Source organism: Perna viridis, chromosome 10 (assembly GCF_037379345.1).
Source record: "Perna viridis isolate PV_CMFRI_1.1 ecotype Kerala chromosome 10, ASM3737934v1, whole genome shotgun sequence".
NCBI lineage: Eukaryota > Metazoa > Mollusca > Bivalvia > Mytilida > Mytilidae > Perna > Perna viridis.
This window is the reverse complement of record NC_142454.1, coordinates 15,261,540-15,284,843: the sequence shown is the minus strand read 5'-3', so window position 1 is coordinate 15,284,843 and position 23,304 is coordinate 15,261,540. Positions and strand designations below refer to the sequence as shown.

The 23,304-nt window shown below is 32.2% G+C and overlaps 1 protein-coding gene across 2 annotated transcripts; it reads right to left on the bottom strand.

Moving 5' to 3' along the window:
- Positions 1–956: 956 nt before the first annotated feature.
- On the bottom strand, positions 957–15,903 carry LOC148604689 (neuronal membrane glycoprotein M6-b-like). 2 transcript variants are annotated; one of them, XM_088548886.1, is made up of 8 exons: positions 15,743–15,903; positions 14,815–14,968; positions 11,765–11,924; positions 10,547–10,718; positions 8,971–9,068; positions 6,501–6,566; positions 5,059–5,164; positions 957–4,257 (listed from the first exon to the last, which is right to left on the bottom strand). In XM_088548886.1, exons 1-8 carry the CDS (start codon positions 15,744–15,746, stop codon positions 4,244–4,246), a joined length of 774 nt encoding a protein of 257 aa, XP_088405012.1. In that variant the 5' UTR covers positions 15,747–15,903; the 3' UTR covers positions 957–4,243. The 2 variants fall into 2 exon arrangements, with proteins under 2 accessions (XP_088405012.1, XP_088405011.1); XM_088548885.1 differs by having other exon boundaries at positions 957–5,164.
- Between the last annotated feature and the right edge of the window lie 7,401 nt (positions 15,904–23,304).

The window sequence follows — 23,304 nt, the reverse complement described above, 5'->3', positions numbered from 1 at the left end:
TCAAAGTGAACGTTGCACATGCGAAAAATGCCAAAAAACGGTTTCAGGGCCCGTAACTCCTACATCAATTGACGAACCATTTTGAAAAATTCGCCCTGGGGACGTCTCATGATGCTGAACAATATTATCCAAGCCAGAAATTTCCTAAAGGCAATGGTTTTTGAGTTATTTGCAAAAACTACCTTGATCTATTTTTAGTAACGGCGTCCATGTTTTTTCATGGATCAAAAATCCCAACGGTCATTTTGCGCAGAACACCCTAAGGAAAAATCATACCTAATTTAAGCTGTTTATCTAGTAGTTTCAGAGAAGATTTTTTAAAATTTGTCCACAAAGATGACGACGATAGACGCCAAGTGGTGGCATAAGCTCACTTGGCCTTTGGCAAGGTGAGCTAAAAAATATGTAAAACTCTTTATTTATTAATTTGAAACCCAAAATTAAAGCTTAGAAAAATCTTGATTCAGAATGAATCTATTTTATGGTATCACTTGGCCATACTACTTTCAGATTTATCACAAATAAACCAACTACTACATCAAAAATCTATTGTAAATTTTGTTGTCACAGCATCTCCTGTTGTACTGTCAGTACTTACTTTTCCTTTTGACTTTTCATGCCAGTTTGGTAATTGTGTCAATAATCTTTATTTACTATCAAATATGAAGTTTCAAATTAAATAAACTACAGTAATTAGTGTTATCAGGTAACATAATTTTGATTAGATTGGGAAGATAGAACAGATAAAAATTACTTTAAGTTCAATCTATTCAGTTTTTGGGAGGGGGATCTAAAAATGTTGTGCTCCTAGTATAATTTTTTTCTTCTATAAATTACAAATAACACACTTTCTGATTGTTTTGAATCATTGATGCTACTCAAAATATAGTTCTGTAGTGAACATCTCCTATTCTGGTATTATTGTAATATTACACTGATAAATGAGAAAAAAATCATTGCCTTATGTATATTTATTTATCATATTTGTATTTAACAAATACCACATTATCATAAAAGAATAAATACACAATAAAAAAGATAGAGTGCTTTCAAACATAAGTAAAAAAATGGAATGAAATAAAATTCTGTGTATTAAAATAAACTTTTGCAGTTTTTTTTAAATCACTTAAATATTAAAAGGGTAAGGAAATTAAAAGAAATGAAAATATTTGAAGTTATATGAATACCATTCAATTACAGCAGCTCAGTGCATGCAATATCTCTTTTAAGTGTTCGGTATAACATGATATTGCATGCATCAAGCTGACATACTTGTTTTATTAAATTTATAATTAATTTATAAAAAATTTAAATGTAGAAATTTTAAGAATTTTCCACCGAGTGCTTTTCTCTTCATCACGATGTAAACGAAAATATTTCGGTATACATTAAATTTGATCAAGTCAAGTATAACCAATTTTTTTTATGTATTTTTTTTATGTCCCCTTTTTTAAGTGAGCAAATTTAGGCAAACACTTAGATATATTTGACCAATTGTTAATTTTGCTACATAAATCACGTGTGAATATAAACAGCTGACATCAGCCGTGCAATCTCACTTGTAGTCAAAACATCAAGTCTGCTATATCACAAAATATGGGTATCTCAGAAATACATTGTTTAAATGGAAACTACAAAATACGAAATCTAATATTTGAAGTTATATGTTGAAAACATTTCTATGCTCATTTATTCACTACAAGATATTCATTACCATTAAAAGAGAAAAACAGTAACCCTTAAGTAGCTGTCTTTGTAAGAATCATGGAAAATCTGAAAAAATGTGATACACCCCAAAAATATTTTTATTTTTGTATTTAAGTTGTTTTATGGGTCTATACAATGAAATGTGTAATTATTCATTCAAATCTGCCTGCTCTTACAAGATAATCAACATTGAAAATCCAATGATTCTATTGTATTTGAGTGTCATTTACAGAGTTATCTCCCTTAATTTTGAAATATACAGTGCATTCTATATAACTTTTATCTCCTAAGAACACAGGTTATATGAAAAATTGAATGTTTATTTCTGTATGCTATGGCAATTCAAACAAAATATCAAAAAAAAAAATATGTAGGCTTTTCACCCATGAATCACATTTTACATGATTCTTCGCTGGAGTGCTACTTAAAATCTTCTATTTTGTAAATCTTAAAAGTAACTATCAAGTTTTATTTGCGAAAAGGGGACCTCCAAATGTTGTGTTCCTATGTATAAATTACAAAAAAATACTTTGTCTGTTTTTGATAGTATATACTGTTCAAAATGTAATTCTTTGTCTTCTCCTAAATTCTGGTATTATTGTAATATTACAGACTGGTAAATAAGAAAAGATTAAATGCATTACATATAAATTTGTATTCAACAAATTCAACATAAAAGAAGAAATACACAATAAAAAATGATGGAATGCTTTCAGATTTAAGCATAAAATAAGTCAGAAATTTAACTACATGTACATACTCTTCACAACACTGTTGGCAAGGGACAGTAAATAAATAATTTTCTAGAAACTCAAAATGAGACGTCTGCAAAAAACCCTGACATATGAATCAACAACGAACTATCAGTGAAAGTATTAGAGAATTTTGTAAGTATGTAATAAGTAACATATACACACAACCAAAAAAATTTTAGGGTTTTTTTTATCTGTAAAATTTGATTCCCACAAGTAATTCTGAAAGAAATTTCTGGATCCCCTAGTCGTCTTTGACATATTGGAGGGCATCATACAAAAGCTCATACATTTAAAACTCTTTATAAGACAAAAGGATGACAAAATACAACTATATCAGTGTTAAAAAAACTGAAAAAGACTTGTCATGTGTGTATAAGTAAAATATACTGTGTAAGTAAACTTAACTTTAATGTCCAAATTGAATGATTTACATTACTTTACTCTCAATGTTGGTTTCTTAGAAACAAATTCAAAGTCATGAAATTATTATATTCAAAAGGTTGGTTAATAGTGTAGATTTATACACTTTGTTGTTCATAGATTGTGTTATGTCTAAAAACTGCAGTCAAATTGGAATTCATTGATCAGTGTTGTCTCAGTCCAATGCATCTGATCAGTGTTGTCGCAGGCCAATGCATCTGATCAGTGTTGTCACAGTCCAATGCATCTGATCAGTGTTGTTGCAGTCCAATGCATCTGATCAGTGTTGTCTCAGTCCAATACATCTATCTCTTTAATCTAAAAGGACTTGTTCACCAACAAGGTCAATATGAAAAACAAATTCTCAATTATTTGCATTAATCAGCTGTGTGAAATAAAAACCATATAAGTATATGTACAAATACTGCTACAATTTACAGTTTTTTTTGGGTTTTTTTGGTATTGGTCTTGTTTTCCAATATTGGACCTGTTTGCCAAGAATTGTCCAATCATTGAATTTTAATGGCTTTTAAATTGTAAAATGGACAACTATATATATATTTTTCACCAATTGAGTTAATAAATATGAATATTTGGAACTATAAAAATACTAAAGGATCAAAATTCACAGTGTCAAAATTACATAACAAGTTATTGACAGTTGTACTTTACAAGTTAAAGTCAAGTTGTCAGTACAATCAATCTGTATCTACAATATTATGATATAATAAACAATAAATTTACAACTCAATTAAATTATCAGCATATGAGAAAACTAAAAACAAAAATCATTATTTACCTGCATCAATATAGCCCTTACTTGCCCACCAAACTCATATTGGCTCTGATTATCATGGAATATTGTACATAGATTGAGAAATTGCTTTAAATATCTGATTAACAAATATTTCAAAATGATAAAAGTAATTTAAATAGTTTATAATATTGTGTATATACTGTAAACAAATGTGAGGTGTAACAAAATATGGAATGTAGTTAATGGTCAAAAGAGAACTATCAGTGGTGTAGTCTGGTACAGCAGACACGGCCAGCACTGTACCAATATTTTTCGTTGGTACCCAAAGTTCTCGTCAATTTTTTTTACAAACAGGGTATTTTACCATAGCCCAGAACCCCTGCCAAGGTGTCATTTTAGCCATACCAATCCAGATTGGGATGTGTACACCTGAACTATATATATATTTAATCAATAACTAATGCATATTTTGATTGACAACTTGAAATTACAATAAAAACTGCATTAATGTTTTTTTTCGAATTTTGAAAATACTTCAATTATATTCTGATTACACAATATTGATCTGAATAAGTTTTATATACTGTAAATATGTATACTACCTTTATTCAAGGTACCCTGTAATTATAATATAACAATAATTACAACCTACTACAATGTCACAACCTTGTATACATTTATGGCACTGACTGGAAAATGTTAACACACAGTTCTAAACCACTGCAGTAATTAAGTAGCTGTCTTTGTAAGAACCATGCCAAATCTGAAAAATGTGACACACCCCAAAAAAGCTACATATTTTTTTTTGTAATTTAAGCTGTATTATGGGTCTATATTATGAAATGTGTAATTATTCATTCATATCTGTCTGCTCTTAGGCGATAATAAACGAAAAATCAAACTGACTCTATTGTATCCGAGTGTCATTTACAGAGTTTTCTCCCTTAATTTTGAATTCTACAGTGTTAATTTCTGTTTACTATGGCAATACAAACAAAATATAAAAAATTAAAATATGTGGGCTATTCACCCATGAATCACATTTTGGATGATTCTTAGTTGGAGTGCTACTTAATTACTAAAGTCTAGTACAGTGAACTACTGAAGACTATGAACAGTCACACTTTTTTACAAAACAATTCTAAATTCATGATGTGATAATATTTTTACTAGACAATAGAACCAAAGATCTGTATACAAGAAGATCCATTTTTTAACCTGATAGAAACTATTTTGGATTTACAGTAAATGGAATGAGAAAAGAGGTGAATACAAGATCTCAGAAAGATGAGGATGGATTTTCTTTGAAAGAAAAGAAGTAACTAGATAGGAATGTCTGGATTGATGATAGGAATGTAATGAAGTCCCTGGAGATAAATCAATGAGCTGGGTGGGCTGTAAGCTGTCATCTAGATCCACCTTCTAACTCTAACTCCTCCATATCTACAGCATCACGGTACTCTGTTAATTCCTTAGATATCTTTAACCTAGTATAGTTTGTTCCCAAAGTCAGAAGAAAATTTGTCTGAAAAAAAGAAAATTTGGCTAAAGTTTTTCAAGCGAGTTTCTTTAATAATATTTATACTATTTTTTTAATTGCTGCATAATGGAAAAATGGTTAAAATAATTGGTTAACTATAAAAATCTGTCATGGCTACAACGTACTGATAACACAACTGTGTATATAAATTGTAATAATAGTTTTTAAAGTCTGCCCAAAAAAGGGAATTAATTCTAACACTCTAAACATTAACTAAATTGCCTTTTAAAGGTGGTAAAATTTAAACCCAAAACCAAAAATGAAAATTTCTATTGAAACAGAAAAAAAACCCAGGACACATTATCACAGTGTTTGCACTGATATAAGTGAATGATGCTTTGTAGAGTCAAAACAAAGAAGAATAACTCAGATCAACAAAATACATAATCAATTCTTAATTTGCTGATATCAATAATATAGTATGCATATTTGTTGAAATTAAAAAAATGTGAAAAACAGTTTGTAATTAATATGCTTCAAATCAGACCATCATAAAAAACAGATTTGAGAAAAAATTGTCAGCCATTTTTTTTCTGTAAGAACACCAAAAATACAAAATTTGAAATAAAATTAAAGAACCTCACATACCCCACGCGTCCCAATGTTGGATAGTCAAGTAAATTTGTTTGTAAGAGAAATACAAGTAGAAGGACCCCCATTAAAGAAAGGAATAAGAGTGTTTTTAGGCTTTAGACCTTTATTTTCTAATTAAATTCTGTTACTCAAAATGGTTGTTTCAAACTCCAGACTGTGATTTCTTTGAGTTTTAGTAATCCAAAGTAAATATCATCGTAGCAGAACAAAACGTACACTTGACGTCTAACTTATCATGGTGAACTAATATACCAAAGATCAAGTCATAATCTGCAAGCGTTTAAAAAAAAAAGATAGAGAAACAGTTATTTCTGCGAATTAAGCTGAGTTCAAGACCTGTAATTTTGGTAAAAACCATCAGAGCGGAATCAACTACAAACATGTCTTGTAACTTATCATGGTGAATTTATATACTAAAAATCATGTCAATATCTGCAAGCATTTAGAAAAAAGGTCCAGAAAACTGAAGATGGACCGATGGACGGACAGGTCAAAACTATTATACCCTTCGCAACTTCATTACATGGGGTATAATTATTTATTTGAATAGTTGCACTGAATAGTTGAGGGAAATGTATTATTTCCTAACAGTTGAAAACATGTAAAAATAACCATCGGATATATATAGTGATTTATCTCATTCTAAGCAAGTAATTAAATTAAATTTCTTGAAAGGGGAGATAAAAGTTGGTAGAAATTTAGAAATATATAAAATGAATATTTTTACCATTCCCATGATAATGACAACTGCACCAGCACATGCCACACAGAATAAGGGACCAGCTTCTGCTACCTGAAGAAGTAAAACAACTTTGTTAAGACATTCACAACAAAGAAAACTTATCAAATTAAAAGAAATAGAGGCCAATCATGCTTAGGACTTCAAATAATTCATATTGACATAGTCAAGGGATCACTTTGGGAGTGGTTCATGGGCCACTGGCCCTAAAATGCAAACAAGAGGTTCACGCGAGCCTGAATAGCTCAACTCAGTTACTGGTCAAATTTTTGCCTTTCACAGGCAATAGTTCCTTCAAGGAAATGTCCAACAATTTTGACTCATGAAGACTTGGTAGGACTTGATAAGGAATATTCCATCAATTGAAAGTTTCTTTCAGTCTATTATTGTATTCAAGATATTGGCTAAAAACTGTTTCAAGGGCAATAATTAACAATGGGTTGTCTAACAACTTTGATCAAATGCAGACTTGTGGGCATTATCATGAGTATCATTTTGGAAATGAAAGTTTCTTTCCATCTATCACAATTTTGAAGATATTGACTGAAAATTGTAAAAAAAAGTAATGTTCTACCTTTCAAGGGCAACAACTCTAACAAGGAGACAACTTTGATTCCTTGCAGACTTTGGAATGCCTTACAATAAGGATCATTTAGACATTCGAAAGAAGACTAATGGTTTTGGAGATTTATTAATAAAAAAATCTGACTGACCACTATTTTTAGTAATAGTGGCCATGTTTTTTATGAAGATTCCCCACATTTGATCTATGCAGAACACCATAGGAAACATTCGTATTAAGTTTGGTTCTAACTGGTCTGATAGTTTCCGACGAGAAGATATTTGAAAGAAATAACATTTGGAAAAGGGATAAAACGTCGAAAAACAGCAATAACTCTAACATGGATTAACAAACAAAAACAAAAATTTGACCAGTGACTGATCTTCTCATGCTATACACTTTTACATTTTAAATTTTAGGTTAAAGTTTAGCTTAACCTAACAGTTGTAGAGATATATGGGAAAAACTTCTGTCTGACCCTCTGTTCTTCTTTTCGTAACAGTAACCATGTTTTTCGACACATCAAAAATCCCCACATGAATTTGATACAAAATATCCTAAGAAATATTAACACAGAAATATTGTTCAAATTAATCAAGTAATGTCAGAGGAGAAGATGTTTGAAAGAAAAAACATTAAAAAGAGCTAAATTCATTGAAAAATTGCAATTACTCCAACATAGCTTGACAGATTAAAACAAAAATTTGAATATAGATAGATCTCATCATACTGAACACTTTTACATATTGTCAGAATCTGGCTAAACCTAACAGTTTTGGAGATGATGATGAAAGCCAAGCGATGGAAATAGCTCACAAGGCCTTCAACCAGGCGAGCTAAAAATGGCACATGGAAAATAGGCAGGAACGGGTCAATGGCCCATTTTTTTAATGAAAATAATGTAGTTTTTGAAAAATCTGTTTCAGGGACCATTATGCCTACATCAGGTGACGAATCATTTAAAAAATTTTGGCATAGGTACATAATTTCATGGTGAACATAATATCATCTTCATCAGAATTTTGCTAAATTCAACAGTTTTTGAGGTATTTGCAAAAACTGTATTTTGATCCCTATGTTCTACTTCTAAAAATGATGGCCATGTTTTTTACGGATCAAAAATCCAGATGTTCATTTCGTGCAGGATACCCTACAAATCAGCAAACTAAATTTCATTATATTCTGCACAGTAGTTTCTGAAGAGATTTTTGAAAGCAATAACAGACAGCAAAAATGTCCGAAAAGGGCACTGACTTCAACATGGGTCAACAGATTTTCACCAAAATTTGACAACAGATACATTGTGTAGATATCTCCATACTGAATATTTTTCCAAGTCAGAATTTGGCTAAATCTAATGGTTTTTCAAGATATATGTCTTACCACTGTTTTATTTTTCGTAATGATGGCCATGTTTTTCCATGGATCAAAAATCCAAATATTCATTTTGTGCAGGATACCCTAAGAATCAATCCTACCAACACTCATTGAATTCTTTACAGTAGTATATGAGGAAATGATTTTTAAAAGTAAAAACATCAAAAACAACAAAAATCGTCCAAAGAGGGCAATAACTCCAACACGGGTAGACAGATTTTCACCAAATTTGACCAAAGATAGATCATGCTGAACACTTTAACCCTATCAGAGTTTAGCTAAACCTGATGGTTTGAAAATATATGAGAACAAAATTTGTGCAGGAACAATCACGCTAAGTTTGATCCAAATACATTCAGTAGTTTCAGAGGAGAAGATGTTTGAAAAATTGTTAACAACAACGATGAACACCAAGTGACTGCAATAACTCACATGGCTTACAACCAGGTGAGGTAAAAAGAAAAGTAGATCTAAGCTGGCCCTATATAAGTGGTTAAAATAAATAAAGTAATACCATACCCTATCACACAGTCTCCTAAGTTCTGCTGAGTCACATATTTTCTCTTTCCCAGGAGGGAGCTGTCCTACTGCTAAGTAACTCTGATTTCTATAAATACCTACAATACAATACAGGATCATAGGTTATATTTTTGGCAGTTTAGCTCATGTGTACATCAAAGCAGTAACAGATAATTTTAAAAATAAGATAAATCTGGTAAGAGGAATGTAAATGAGAATAAATGAGAATACTACAAAATAATACCGATAAATTGTTTGAGGTGCATGTCTTTCTGTTGGACAAAACTTAAGCCTCCCAAATGACATCCCAGTTGAACCCCACCATATTAAGAATTTTTATTATATGGACCAAGCATGGGTCTGGAAACGGTCAAAAGTGACGGTCATTGACCGACAAATTTTGCAAATGTCTGACGACCATTTTCCAATATCGAATATAAAAAATTGTCAACCCTTATAAATTTCAGTCTGCATGGTTTTATTAGTATATGAACATCCTGTCTACCTGTCCCCTAATTGTTTATTGGAAATTAATTGACAGGTGCATGTCAAATTCTAACCAATGTGCAGCCACCTGTGACTGTGATTTACCTGTCACTGATTAGTTGATTGCATAATTGAATTAATGGTACACATGCAGCACCATTGCGTAAATGAATTAATTGAAGTGACACGGACAATTTTCATACATTTATTCTCTACATGTTGAGGTACTCCCAAACAGTTAAGAGTGGAGAAACACTCTCAGACCAGCGTGGGGTCTGGGAGTAAGCCAGAGCATCAAAAAAGCAGCCCAACCGCTAGTAGGACAAACTATGTCCGAGTTCTTCCATCAGGTATCCCCAAGGCTGGGCTTTACTACCTCCAACCACTAACAGACATCTACTAACACAATGGCCACAAGGGGCGTTGTGCGAGATCCACAAGGATAGTCAAGACCATATAAACCACCAATGGGTTCTGCTTTCATACATTTATTACTTGATTTATTAAGAAAAAGATTAAGATGTCCATCGGTCATTTTCCCACTGATCTTTCAGAGGTAACGAAAGCACATATGGTGCTGAAACTACAAATCAGTCATAGTTTGTTATTTTTAATTTGCCGATTGAATCTTTTTAACACAGAATTCAACAGCCCATTTAAATCAATAAACAGAATGTATTCAAGATTTTCTTTTATAAATAATCAACTTCTTTTTTTCATCACACAGAAGTTTTTGGCTGTTTGCCGATGAGATGAAAAAGTCAGAGAGATACAACGTTTTGTTTACATGTTGGAATGTCCATGTGTGGTTGAAACCTAACTCGTTTACTTGTTCAGATATTTTATAAAAGACTGAATATGTGATGAAATAACACAAATTCCAATATTTATCTTAAAATAACTACATTTACATTAACAAGTTTTTTATTAAAAGTTTTTCAATCTGAGCAAGACTGACACAGACGTCTGCTGAAGTTTGATAAAATGACTGGCATGGGCTGTCAAAATTTCCGGACCCTTGAGACCAAGTATATATATACAATGTGCTTGCTATTTACAATATACCCAAGTTTGAAAAAAAAATCCTCACCATAATGATTGAGATTGATACAATCACAGGGTCCCGGGGACTGGGTTTGATATTTATTATAAACACTGTTATCACATCGTGATGACACCATCAAGTATGTCACAACTGGTACCATACCTACACCAAGCATACCAATCCATACCAGGTTCAGGAGATATGATATACACATAAACTGAAATATAAAAATAAACATGATGAAATAGTCATCCACCAGCACTACTGATCTAAGAAATGCAAGATTAAGGAGATATAAATTATACACATGATGAAACTACACCACATATTTTTTCTATCAAATTTTATTTATCTATATACAGTGAAACTTCTCCAAACTGGCCACCACTAGGACAAGAAAAAATGGCTGGTCTATAAGGGTAGCCAGTTTTGCGAAAAATAGCAATGCATTCTAAGAGCTGTTTCCATTAATGTGTTCTAAAACCCTACACCTTTTCAGTTTGTTGGTCGAGACACGTTTAATGTCAATTCAGAATTTTTGGCCTTTTATTACATTTCAAAGCCTGCATCATTTGTAAATGATTTGATTTTACAAACGGTACTGCCGACAAAATTATGTTCACGGTTTTGAAAAAAAAGTGTATTTAATAAAGGTCAAAGGGCTATTGATGGTAATTAATTATTTGTATTGTTTTTGTAAATTACCTATCAACAAAGTCTAATAATTTCAACCCTATGTTGTTTTGGCTTGGGTACAGGTCACATTAATTGACAATTAAAAGATCGTACTATTAAATGACCCCAGTTGCCTGACGTGTGTACACACCAATTAACAGCCAACCAGTGACAAAATGTAATGTCTGAATTAAATTTGTTGACAAAACACACAGATTTCAAAGTATATCCGCCAGGACTTCTGAAAACAGCCGGTTTGAAGGGGACTGGTTTTCTGAGGGTCCGGTTTGGATAAATTTCACTGTACAAATATAAAATGTTTTTGCCAGGCATTGCAAATCCAAAACTGTTTCTATCAGGTATATATTGTCAAATTTGCTCATATTCAACTGATTTAAAACAAAGTTTGTGCTTGTAATGTTTTACAAAAGCATAATGAATTAGTCTGAATCAATAGCATGCATAGACCCCTTTTTTCTATGCTAGTACGTTGGAGACAAAAACACTATTTTCTATACATATATTACTTGTACAAATGTACATGTACTTCAACAATAAATGCATAATCAAAAGATTCCTCATACTTACAAATGCTGCTGATACTCTTCCTCCCATAATACACTTATTACCAGAGTAAACATTTTTCCTGGTAGCTCCTGTTGCTAGGAAACCAAAAATCAACAAAACAATGGCAAATATTCCCATGACAACACCAATTACAACAAACACAACCTGAATCACTTCTAACCTGCAATAGAAGAAATGTTTACTCAGATGTTATAAACTGAGAAAAGGTTTCTGTTTTCACAATTCTGTCCTTTAATGCATGGCATGACAGCAAGGGTATAATTTTGTAAGGAGAATCATTCTCTTTAGTTTAATCTATTACACTTAACTGGGTTTAACACCATCCTGCATTTCCTTAAGAAAACTGAAAAAAATATCATAAAAAGTTGGGGTTTTTTATTTGATTTTCTTCTAAAGCAGACAAATGCTTTTACATCTCAATTTTAAAAGGAAAAGATAAAGATAAAAGTGTGTTTAAAAGTTACGAAGGTTTTGGTTTTCCATTTTGTACTCAAGGTGAAATTGAAAAAAAAAAATAGAACAATTAATTAATCAAATCCAAAATAAAAAGTAAAAATTTATACTGTATACTCAGTCAAAATGTAGCAAATATTATGTCATTTTCTTCTCAGGAGTCAAGACTTTCTTTTTTTAATAAAAATGCAATATTGTAAAATAATTTCATATGGATACATTACAAAGTAAAATAATCTTATACATCTAATAAGTTGTAACACCTATCATGCCTATTGATTTGCCTTTCAGTCCATTCTGTGTAATCAGTGACTGTGTTTATGACATTTTTCTCATCATGTCAACCTGGCTCTAAATTCTAAATTACATAAACACTGGAGGTAGAGTCTGAATCTGAATCTATCAGAAAATCTCAACCAGTAAATTTCTCAAGATATTTAAAATTTGAACAGTTTATTTTGCAATATAAAATCTTAAATCTGTTACAATATACGAAAATAAATACATGTACTCAAATTTCCTATCTTGATTTTTGTTAAACTTTAGCATCCAAATTGAATATAATTTTAAAGGAGTATGTTCAGAAAGTATCAAAATCAGACCCAAAAAACAAAATGTTTATATACATGTATATAGTGCATAATGCAATTTTCAAAATTACTAAAACTTTAAGTAAATTTGAAAATTGCATTATGCACTCCATGTAGTTGAATGTGGGCCTTAATTAAAAACAATTTTTTTTTTTATTTCAGTTCATCTAGGTGTTGCATTTAAATTAAAGATGAAAATAAAGCAAAGTAGAAACAACAACGCTACATGTAGCCATATGTCCCCCGCCGCTGTAGAAAGAGTTGAATAACAAATATTTGACACTTGTATAAATAGCAGATTCAAAACTCATGTGCTGCCATAAGTTCATGTGGCTATTCAAGGTTAATGTATCTTAATGAATCAAATTAAGTTAGGTTAAAAATTCTTCATACAACAACAAAAATCTGCAAAAAAAGAACGTGAAAAATGAACAAAGTCCCATAACTCCCAAAAAAATTGACGAATCAAAATAGCAGTGAAGTACAATGAACTACATATGGTGACAAACAATCCTACAAAATTTGGTCAAATTCCATTCAGCAGTTTCTAAGGAGTTGCGTCCACAAGGTGTTCCTATTGCGAATAATGTGAAAAATGAACAAAGTCCCATAACTCCCATAAAAATTGTCGAATCCAAATAGCAGTTAAGTATGATCAACTACATATGGTGACAAACACTCCTACAAAATTTGGTCGAATTCTGTTCAGTGGTTTCTGAGGAGTTGCATCCACAAGGTGTTCCTATTGTGAATAATGTGAAAAATGAACAAAGTCCCATAACTCCAATAAAAATTGTTGAATCACAATAGCGGTTAAGTATGGTGAACTACATATGGTGACAAACAATCCTACAAAATTTTGTCAAATTCCGTTCAGCCGTTTCTGAGGAGTTGCGTCCACAAGCTTCGGACACACAGACGGACGGACACCAGTATTTCTATGTCCCCACTCTGCATTGCGGTGGGGGACAAAAAATGCCAACTTCTAATGAAATCGCTTTTCTAATGAGACCTTTTTAAGTAGAAAATGTAGAGTGAAATTGTCGAAATTCTTATATATATATATATACAAAAAGAGCCTTCAGCATCATTTCAACCAAAGATTTTGTTGTTCAAAGCTTGTGCTAAATGTGTTTTAAGTATAACTTATTTGAAAACTGCACAGAAGCATTACTTTTTTTACCTTAATAAAACTCAATTATGACACAACAGTTTGTATTTTCTGAATAATAGGATTCATATATCATTTAAGCTTTTGAATATGCATACAGGAAATTTCAGAAAGTAAATTGAACCCCTTTAATTTTTTAAGTGTTTTTTTTTTCAGGCATGACAGTCTTTACTTGGGGTAATTATTATTAAACATGAAATATTTCACTTACTGCACTGTTTATTTGTAGAATTTATTGAGCAACATTTTTCTCCTATTTTTAATTCATTATTTTTATTCTTTAAGTGACACCTATTACAGAGGGGAGTCATTTGTTGAAGAAAGGTTTTACCTGTACTAGTTAGTTAATTAGTCACTTCCTGTTGTATATTAGAACCACTAGTGATGCTGTGGAATGGGATCCTGTTAATTACAGGACAATAAGTAATAAATACCTGGGATTGGATGCCAGGTATTTATCAGACTATGTTGTGAGTTGTACTGTAAATATACTCTTACAATTTTAAATACCTTCAGACGACAAGGACAAAATATTTTCATCCGATTTTCACATGATTTTCACCTAAATCAAGCACATAAATTTTGAAATACTCCAAGTACACATGTACGTTAGATTCATGTGAATTGAGCCTTAACATGAATTTCCTATGAAATAATGTGCACTTAACAAGGCCTTCACCAGGATGTGCTATGGATGCAATCACATGAATTTCATATTAAGTTCATGAGAATTTCATGTAAAAGCTCAATTAATTCACATTAGTGTTATGTAATCAATATTTGCAAAAGTAAGTGAATTTTTATGCACTCAATATACTAATACTGCACATACATACCATGGTACATTAAATCCAAATATTTCCTCTAATACTTGTGTAATAATTATCTGTAAAGCTCTGTACAATGTTCCACAGTAAACACTAACACCAAAAAATACCAACAATGCTGAGATTAATGAGGCAAAAGGACAGTTTCCAATCTTCTCACAGGCTGTCAAAACAAACATCAATATAATGTTGGATATATACATAGATAACTATTTTGTTACTTAATGAAACAGCCTATGACATAGTTGACAAGATTTTCACCTTTAGCTCTCTATGTCTCTTCAACTTCAGTTCTATAACATCCATTGTAAATTTGTTACTGAAACCAAGGCCTTCAATAACATGTACATTTAGTACACAGCTATACTATGTACAAATAATTTTGTTTTTCAAATAGGTATAAAATGTACTAATTTTTTTTCAACGACTCGGATGTTTTAAAATTTTGAAAAAGTTTCATATATGAAATTAATTGGTTTACAACAGCTAATTTTAGGGATAATTTATACAAACATGAACAAAATCAATAGTAATATGACAGGGTATGTGATGTTACACCATAACGGCCGAGTGCTTTTTCTTCATACATTTAGAATGTATTGAACATTGTTAGTGGTGAAAGTGTTACTTCAGGAAGTACTCATACTAAGTAAGCCAAAACAATGAACAAAAAAAGTCTAGTTGTGTTGATACAGGGCGAACTGTATAGATGATTGTTGATCACGTGTGAGAGTGAAAATGTGGACAGTTAGTACATTTTTGAGGTGGCCACCGTGGGGTGCTAAAGCTTTGACCCTTTCGAAACAAATTTCTAAGCCATCGACATTTATATACATGTACAAGCATAACTGTTTTTGTTTTGAATGGTAAAAAGAAAGCACTTTCGAAATATATAATTGTTATTTCGGCTATCTTTAACCGATCATGATCTCCTTACCCATTATTCAACGTTTTTTCTGTAGCTAGATTTTTCAATATTTATATCAAGTCTCGGCAATCAGTATTTGAATCATTACACGGGTGTTTAACTTTTCGTATTTCTCGCATATTTACTCATGCTTCCTGTACAGGTGTCGCTGCAATAATTACAGGTATGTTTACCTTTCTAATCAATACTGTGTTACGACGGGTTAATTGAAATCCCCTAACAAAAAACGCTAAAAAGAACAGGATTGCAGGTGTGCTGAGCGAAAATTCAAAAACTTTCATACGATTAGATTTACCTATTTTGTTACTTTCAAAGCTTTTAAACTGAATTAGACGCAGTCTACATCGAACTAAAATTTGTAAATATCTTCACATCCCCCCACAAAAAATGGTTCTCGAGAGTTACTCTGTCCATGGTGTGCATCATATATTCGCGCCAATCGCAATTGCAACTTCTCGGCCAATCTCGTTGATTCCGTGCATTGCCGGGACGGGCCGAGGATGTACCGATTGATATTTGCGCGAAATTTCCACTATACAAATACAAAAGCTTTATTTTAACGTCGATATCACTCTACACGTTGACGTAATCCCAAATAGTTGGAGTGGGTAAACGCTCTCGAACCCACGTGGGGGCTGGGAGTAGGTCAGAGCGTCAACAAAACAGCCCAGCCGCTAGTAGGACATACTCTGACGGAGTTCTTCGGTCAGGTATCCCGAAGGCTGGGCTCCGCTACCTTCTACTACTAACTGGCATTACTAACAGAATCCCCGTAAGGGGCGGTCGTGCGAGATCCGTAAGGATAGTCAAGACCGTAAAAACCCCCAATCATCATAACGTCTATATTTTAAAATAATACAACATAAGTTCCTGGGAGCTTTAAAAATCGACATACATGCACTACAATAAATAACATTTACATCACAAGTACAATACATGGTAACTATCTAATCCTTTTCATGCAAACATACATAAATCATCAGTCAACATATATATAAGGCAAATAGTAGCAAATTAAAGAGCAGCAGTATAAAATAGTCAACAATGTAAAAGCATAAAGCAGAGCTGTTATGAATAGCAAGCAGAACAATTGCATGACCTCCGTTCCATGAGTTTTAGAAGATTCTTAAATTGAGTAAAAGATGATTCTCTACGAAAGTGACCTGACAGGTCTTTCCAGGCTTTTTTGCAGCAAAATATTTAAAGGAGTTTGACCCTTACCTTGATGTTCTGACGCTGGGTAGTTTTGCTGTGTTCTGATATCTGAAATTATATTCATTTCCCTTTATTTCAATTAGGTCATGTAGATATACTGGGTCTGTCCATTTGTTATCTTGAAAGTTTCAATTGCAATATTTCTAATTCTTCGTACTTTCAGTGATGGCATTTTTGATTTTAACAAAAGCTCCTCATATGTGCTAGTATAGTCGTTATAGATGAATTTAAGGGCCCTTTCTTGATTTTTTCCCATTTTACTAGTATTGGCCTCACTACCGAAGTGCCAAGTGACAGGACAATAATTAAAATTGGACAAAATAAAAGAGTGGTAAATTGTGTTGAGGCCTTTTTGCAAATGTTGGCTGTATGAGTATCAAATTTCAACTGGTAATCTATTTGTCACTCCTTAAAGTTTTACTTCATCCTCACATTTTATAGTATTATCACCAAGATCGAAATAAATGTTTTTATTATAAGTTTTTCGGCCAATGGCAAGTGCCTGAAATTTATCAGGGTTTGCTTTCATCTGATTCACTGCAAACCAATCTATCAAATTTAAGCTATCTGACTCCAATTTTGTTTTGACATCATCGATATTGTATTTAGCATAAGAAAGAGTATTGTCATCAGCGTAGTTATAGAAAGAAGAATCCTGAATGAAATAAATAAAATTTAGAAAAATATTAAATAATACCGGGTCTAGAATTGACCCTTGTGACACCCCTTTATAAATTTTCTCCCACTTACTAAATGAGGATCCTAGTTTGACAGATAATCTCGGAGAAGATTAACACCCTTATCTGAAACACCATTTTATCTAGCAGAAGATTACGTGGAAGGCAATCAAATGCTTTGCTTAAACCCATCAAAATTGAAGCTATAAATTTATTATCATCCAATGCTTTATTTCCAGTCTTCCACTATTTTCAATAATGCAGTTTGACAACTATAGCCAGCCCTAAAAGCTTAAAGATAGGGATGGAAAAAAAATGGCTAAAAATTCGGTCAATTGAACATCTATGGCCTTTAAAAAAAAGGAAATATAGGGAAGAATACTTACAGGTCTATAATTAGACTTATCTTGGGCATTATTTTTCTTATAGCATGGCACAACTTGGGCCTCTGTTAGTTTTTCTGGAAATTTAAAAGTTAAAATTATATTTATCAAGTGTGTGATGGGTTGAGCAATGGCTAGTTCAGCAAGTTTTAGCAATTTTTTTTAGGATATACCATCTATGTCTGTTTCTTTCTTAACATTAGCTCTATCTATTTGTTTTTCTACAAAATTACACTCAATTTCTATCAATTTTAACGGTTCAATATCTTCTTTTTGTTTTCGTTTATATTTGTTTTGCTTGGGTGTCGTTCTTCATTGATAACTAACTCTGATCCTATATCCTTTGCCACATTTATGAAAAAGTTGTTAAATTCTGTGGCTACTTGTGCTTGGTCATTAATGATTTGATAATATTCTTCCAGTGTTCTTCCACGTATTCTTCTTCCAGTTTTCTACTGTCCTTTCGCTGTCGAAGATCATACACCGAACGTCTAACATGAATTTACAAAATGATGATGATGTTTGATGATAAAGTTTAAGTTTATTCCATTGTGTAATTGTTTGGGGGAAAGAACGAGTATTTGCAGCTTATTGGTTGCTGTGTCTTGGTCTAATGTCTGATGGAATGAGTAAATTTGATGATGGTATTGCTACACTATTAAGAGTAATTTTTTTAAAGAAAACCAATATGTATCTTAAACGCCTGACTTGTGTAAATGGTATCAATTTAAATTTGATAGCATGTCTATGAAAAACTGGCACTTTATTAAATTTTGCGTGGCATTGTTGATTTTTGAGATAGATAACCTTTCATAATTTGATGATCATAATTATAATCTCCATTATCATAATCCAATTTTGTAAATGAAACTGAGGTGTGCCAGTATGATAACTAAACACTATGTGCTGATTACTATGATGTATTACTCATAATGCAAGTAAAAGCTAAAAAAATGTGACAATTATTTAGTTTGTAAATTAACTGTTGATATTATATGTCATTATATGTGTTCAATCAAAACTGTTGTACGTAAAAAAAAAATTGTATTGTAATCATGCCCTTTATGGACCCTTAATTGGTGAATAAACAATTCTAATGAATTGAAATGTTTTTATTGTCGGTTTTAAAAGGAATTTTAGGCATCTTTTCAATGATAATATACATTGCTGGTGTTGTTTTTGGTTTGGTTTTCCTAGTACTGTGAGACGGTGTCTTCCCATTTATCCAACTTTTGAAAATTGCCTAATCCCATTTATCCAACATTAGTTTTGGGTTAATTAAGGTGTTGTTTGTTAACTACTAATAGGTGTTTTCAGAATAAATGACAAGAAATATGTTCCTGTATGATATTCCAACACAATAGGAAATTATGCTTATATTGATTAATATTTCAAACTTATTGGGAATAAAATTAAATATTTTATTTATGCCAACGTATATGAAAAATGTAGAGACTCTTGGCCTGACAGGGCAATTACAATACAAGCTAGAACAACCCGACTCTCCATCATCATGTACGACGAGTATCAGCACTTCCTCTTGTACCACCACACCAAGTACTAGACGTATGGTTCCATGCACTAGACAACTACCAAATAGACGACACTAAAGTAGCCAGCTTCAACGACTACGTGACAGAACAGTGGGTTGACAGAGAACCAAACCGTTGGAACCACTATTCACTAACATGAAAATTCAAATTAAACAATTGCGAATTCAACAAGGTAGAAATATAATCACTAGATTCACACAGAGAAGAACAAAATACAATATCTTGCAAAAAAAGAAACGGTACTTTACCAAGATCACAATATTGGAGTTCCTGGACACTTGAAAAAATACAACTTCTCCATTAAATGAATATACAAATAGAACAGCTTAATGTAATCATACAAAATTATTACTCTAATGTATTAAAAGTACAAAAAAAAAAAAAAAATCTGAGAAAAGACATAAAAAATCACACTCGATTGTAACTTCGTGTACAATGTTAAAAAGTACAGAAAAAATATCCTGAAAAATATTTATGCTTTATTTAAGAGTAGTCATATTTGAATAGTCACCTAACCCAAGCTCTTAATAAGAAGCTCTTAATTACCTTTAATCTCATTTATCCACCTTTTATTTTTTACCTGTATTACCTGAAATTTCAAAAAGTTGGATAAATCTAGGTTATAGACCACCAATTCAACCAATGAGCATTTGGAACGTAGGCAAAAATAGTCCTACGCAGAAATTACCCCTGTTCCTGATAGTGCTGTGAAAAAAGTTCTCATCGCATTTAAAACATTTAAACAGTTTCTGAAAGGAAAACATTTCTGTACATTTCATAAGTGCATTTTGCTTCTTGTGATGTGAAGCCTAATCTCCATAATGATCTCTAAATATAACACTATCTTGTGAAAACACTGGGCGTTCCCATGCTATTTATAGACTCTTCACTTCCGGTGACCAGTACTGCACTGCAAGTCTGCTAACCCCACATGCCATTCTGAGGATTGTGAGCTGACATATGTAGAATCATGCTGATGTGTATTCCTCTGCAGGTTAAAGTTAAGGTAAAGTCCAGAGAAGCCATTGAATATTGTGAAATTAGCATAGAAGCCTATGGGAAGTGGAATTAGTGGTTTCTAGCCTAAATGGGAAAGAGTAATCAAGGGAACCAAGGTTATAGCGGTAATCAAAAGAATGTAATCCAGGAACGAAGACCAGACATTGGAAAACAGACATACACAACAAAGAACATAAAGTAACTAAAATCATACATACAAAGTAACAAAAGTAAATGAGCAACTAACGAACCCTTTGAGACTCCCAGTTTATGTGGCCTAACTTGAAATCACCGCCAATTATAAAAACTGATTTGGAGTTGAGATTTATTTAAGTGACTCATTAAGTGGCCCAAGTGAGACATCATCGTCTAGATGAGGGCTGCAGTAAGCATGTGCGTAACATTTGCAAGCATTTGGGATTGACAGTTTTGCATATAATTTCACAAATGGTTTGGTGTTTTTTAACTTCAATGGATAAATAATTGTTTGATATGCAATTGAGTACTCCTCCATAGCAAAGACCCTTTTTAGTTGGAGGTCTATCTCTCCAGTATAAAATGTAAAGATTTTTCGATATATATATTCATATGCTGATGTCTTTGGGTCATACCATGTTTCTGTATCAATGATGTCGTGTGGTTGTGTTGTATTTATTAGAATATCAAGTTCTGTTTTTTTTTATTCTTTAATGATTGGAAATTTACATTAATAATTTCCAGCGGTTTTGCGCTATGTTGTTTGTTTGGTTTGGTAAGCAGCTTGTACTTTTTTAGGCAATAAATGATGAGCTGGCTTTTGGTTTACAAGGGTTGCTAATCTGACCGATGGGAAAATGTGCAGCAATCTAGACCTCTTTATTTTTATATTGGTATGAAACTAGATTTTTACAAGGATACAATGGCTACTGCAGAAAAAAAAAGAAACGACTTGAACTTCGTTCTCCCATTTCAGTTTCCGTTACATCTCAGAATAATTCTAGTTTAATTTCAATTCGAGGATTTACCCATCCTCACAGTGACATGGTTCCTGTGTCCATTTGTGTCGATCGGACATCTGAATTCTGCCCTTGGTTTGCGATACCCTTGCTTATTTTGTGATGCGCTTTTAAACTCATCATATTAAATACATATACTGAATCCTCTATATTCTTTTCATTACTTCACAATACAGATTTTCAAATAAAAGTTTTTACTCCAGCTGATGGAAAAATTATTCTGACTCAAAATAAAACATCAGCCCCCAACGTAACCCCCTCGAGGAGGAAACGATCTTCTGTGCCTAAAGATTCTAACGGAAATCCAATTAAAGAATATAATTCAAGAATAAAGGCTGGACAGTGAAAACAGAGAGACACAACAAAGACATGAAATAACCAAAACAACACGTACAAAGAAACAAAAGTAATGACCACCTCGGGCTCAACTAAAAAATGGGAGCATGGACCAGGTGCACCGGTAGGGTAAGCGTCCTCCGCTTTTCCAAAAATCCCGCCGAGTAAAAATAAGGTTGTAAATTATAGGGGTACAGATTCAACTTTTAGTTTGTTGTAGTTGTATGTAAATATACTAAACATGTTATAGTTTCAACGTAATATTATAGGCTTTCTAGAACTACTATGCAAGGTCTCTGTTTTATGACATTGTTATTTCTTTTCACCATTTAAATCAACTGAATTTTAAGAAATTCACTTTGATATCTGATTATGAATTTCTTGTTTTCAAAGTTTTTTATCCTACTTAAATGCATGAAATATTTCCCATGTGAGTAAAGCCACAATCAAGCAGAGGTCGAACCTTGCACAGGCAGGGCAAATATGGACACCGTGCAGTTAGATAAGCATGCAGAGGTAGAACCCTGAACAGATGGGGCAAAAAATGGACACCAAATCAAGCTTGATAGAGCCAGGGGCTTATTTACACTCTCTGATAAAGCTCAGAATTCTGATTGTGATTAAATGCATGTTTGACACAGGATAAGATTTTGACCAGAATGGAAAAGGTCAAATAACAAATGCTTGAAATAAGACTTGTAAATAAAAAAGACTATACGGACAGACTTTACGAATTCTATATAATTATCTTAAAATTTTACTTCTTCAGAATGATAAATAAAAATCAAAATCCAACATCAAAGAATATAAAAGCATTTTTGTGTTATTGTCGGAAGACGAGAAATTGAAGAGTTTTGTATGAATAAATATTGTAAAATCCGAAATATATAAAATCAAAAGAGGCTTACACTAAAATTTCATGAATATAAGATAAACATTTCAATAAAGTGTGTTGAAATTTACAACAAGCATTTTATGTTATTGTGCAAATATTGTGGGTAAAGCTCCACAATCTAAAAACATACAGTCAAAAATATGTTATATTTGAATAGAGAGCTTACATCAATCCATAGTTTCATGAAAATGGGTTCAACCATTATAGATTAATAACCCCATAATTCCTTGGAAGGAATAGTTGCAAGGTTTTTGAGTTATATAAGAAAACAGAAAATCACCCCATTTTGTAAAAACAAAGTCCCATTATTCAAAAATTCATAAAAAATCAAGAGATTTCTCATTAATAGGAAGAAACAATTTACTAAAGCTTCAGGAAAGTTGGTATCAGTATTATGGGTACTGTGAATGAGAAATGGATGGAGGGACAGATGGACACCAGTAAACCACAATATACCACTTCTATAAAGAGGGATTATAAAAAAAAAATGAGTACTTAATGAAAACAATACACAGAAA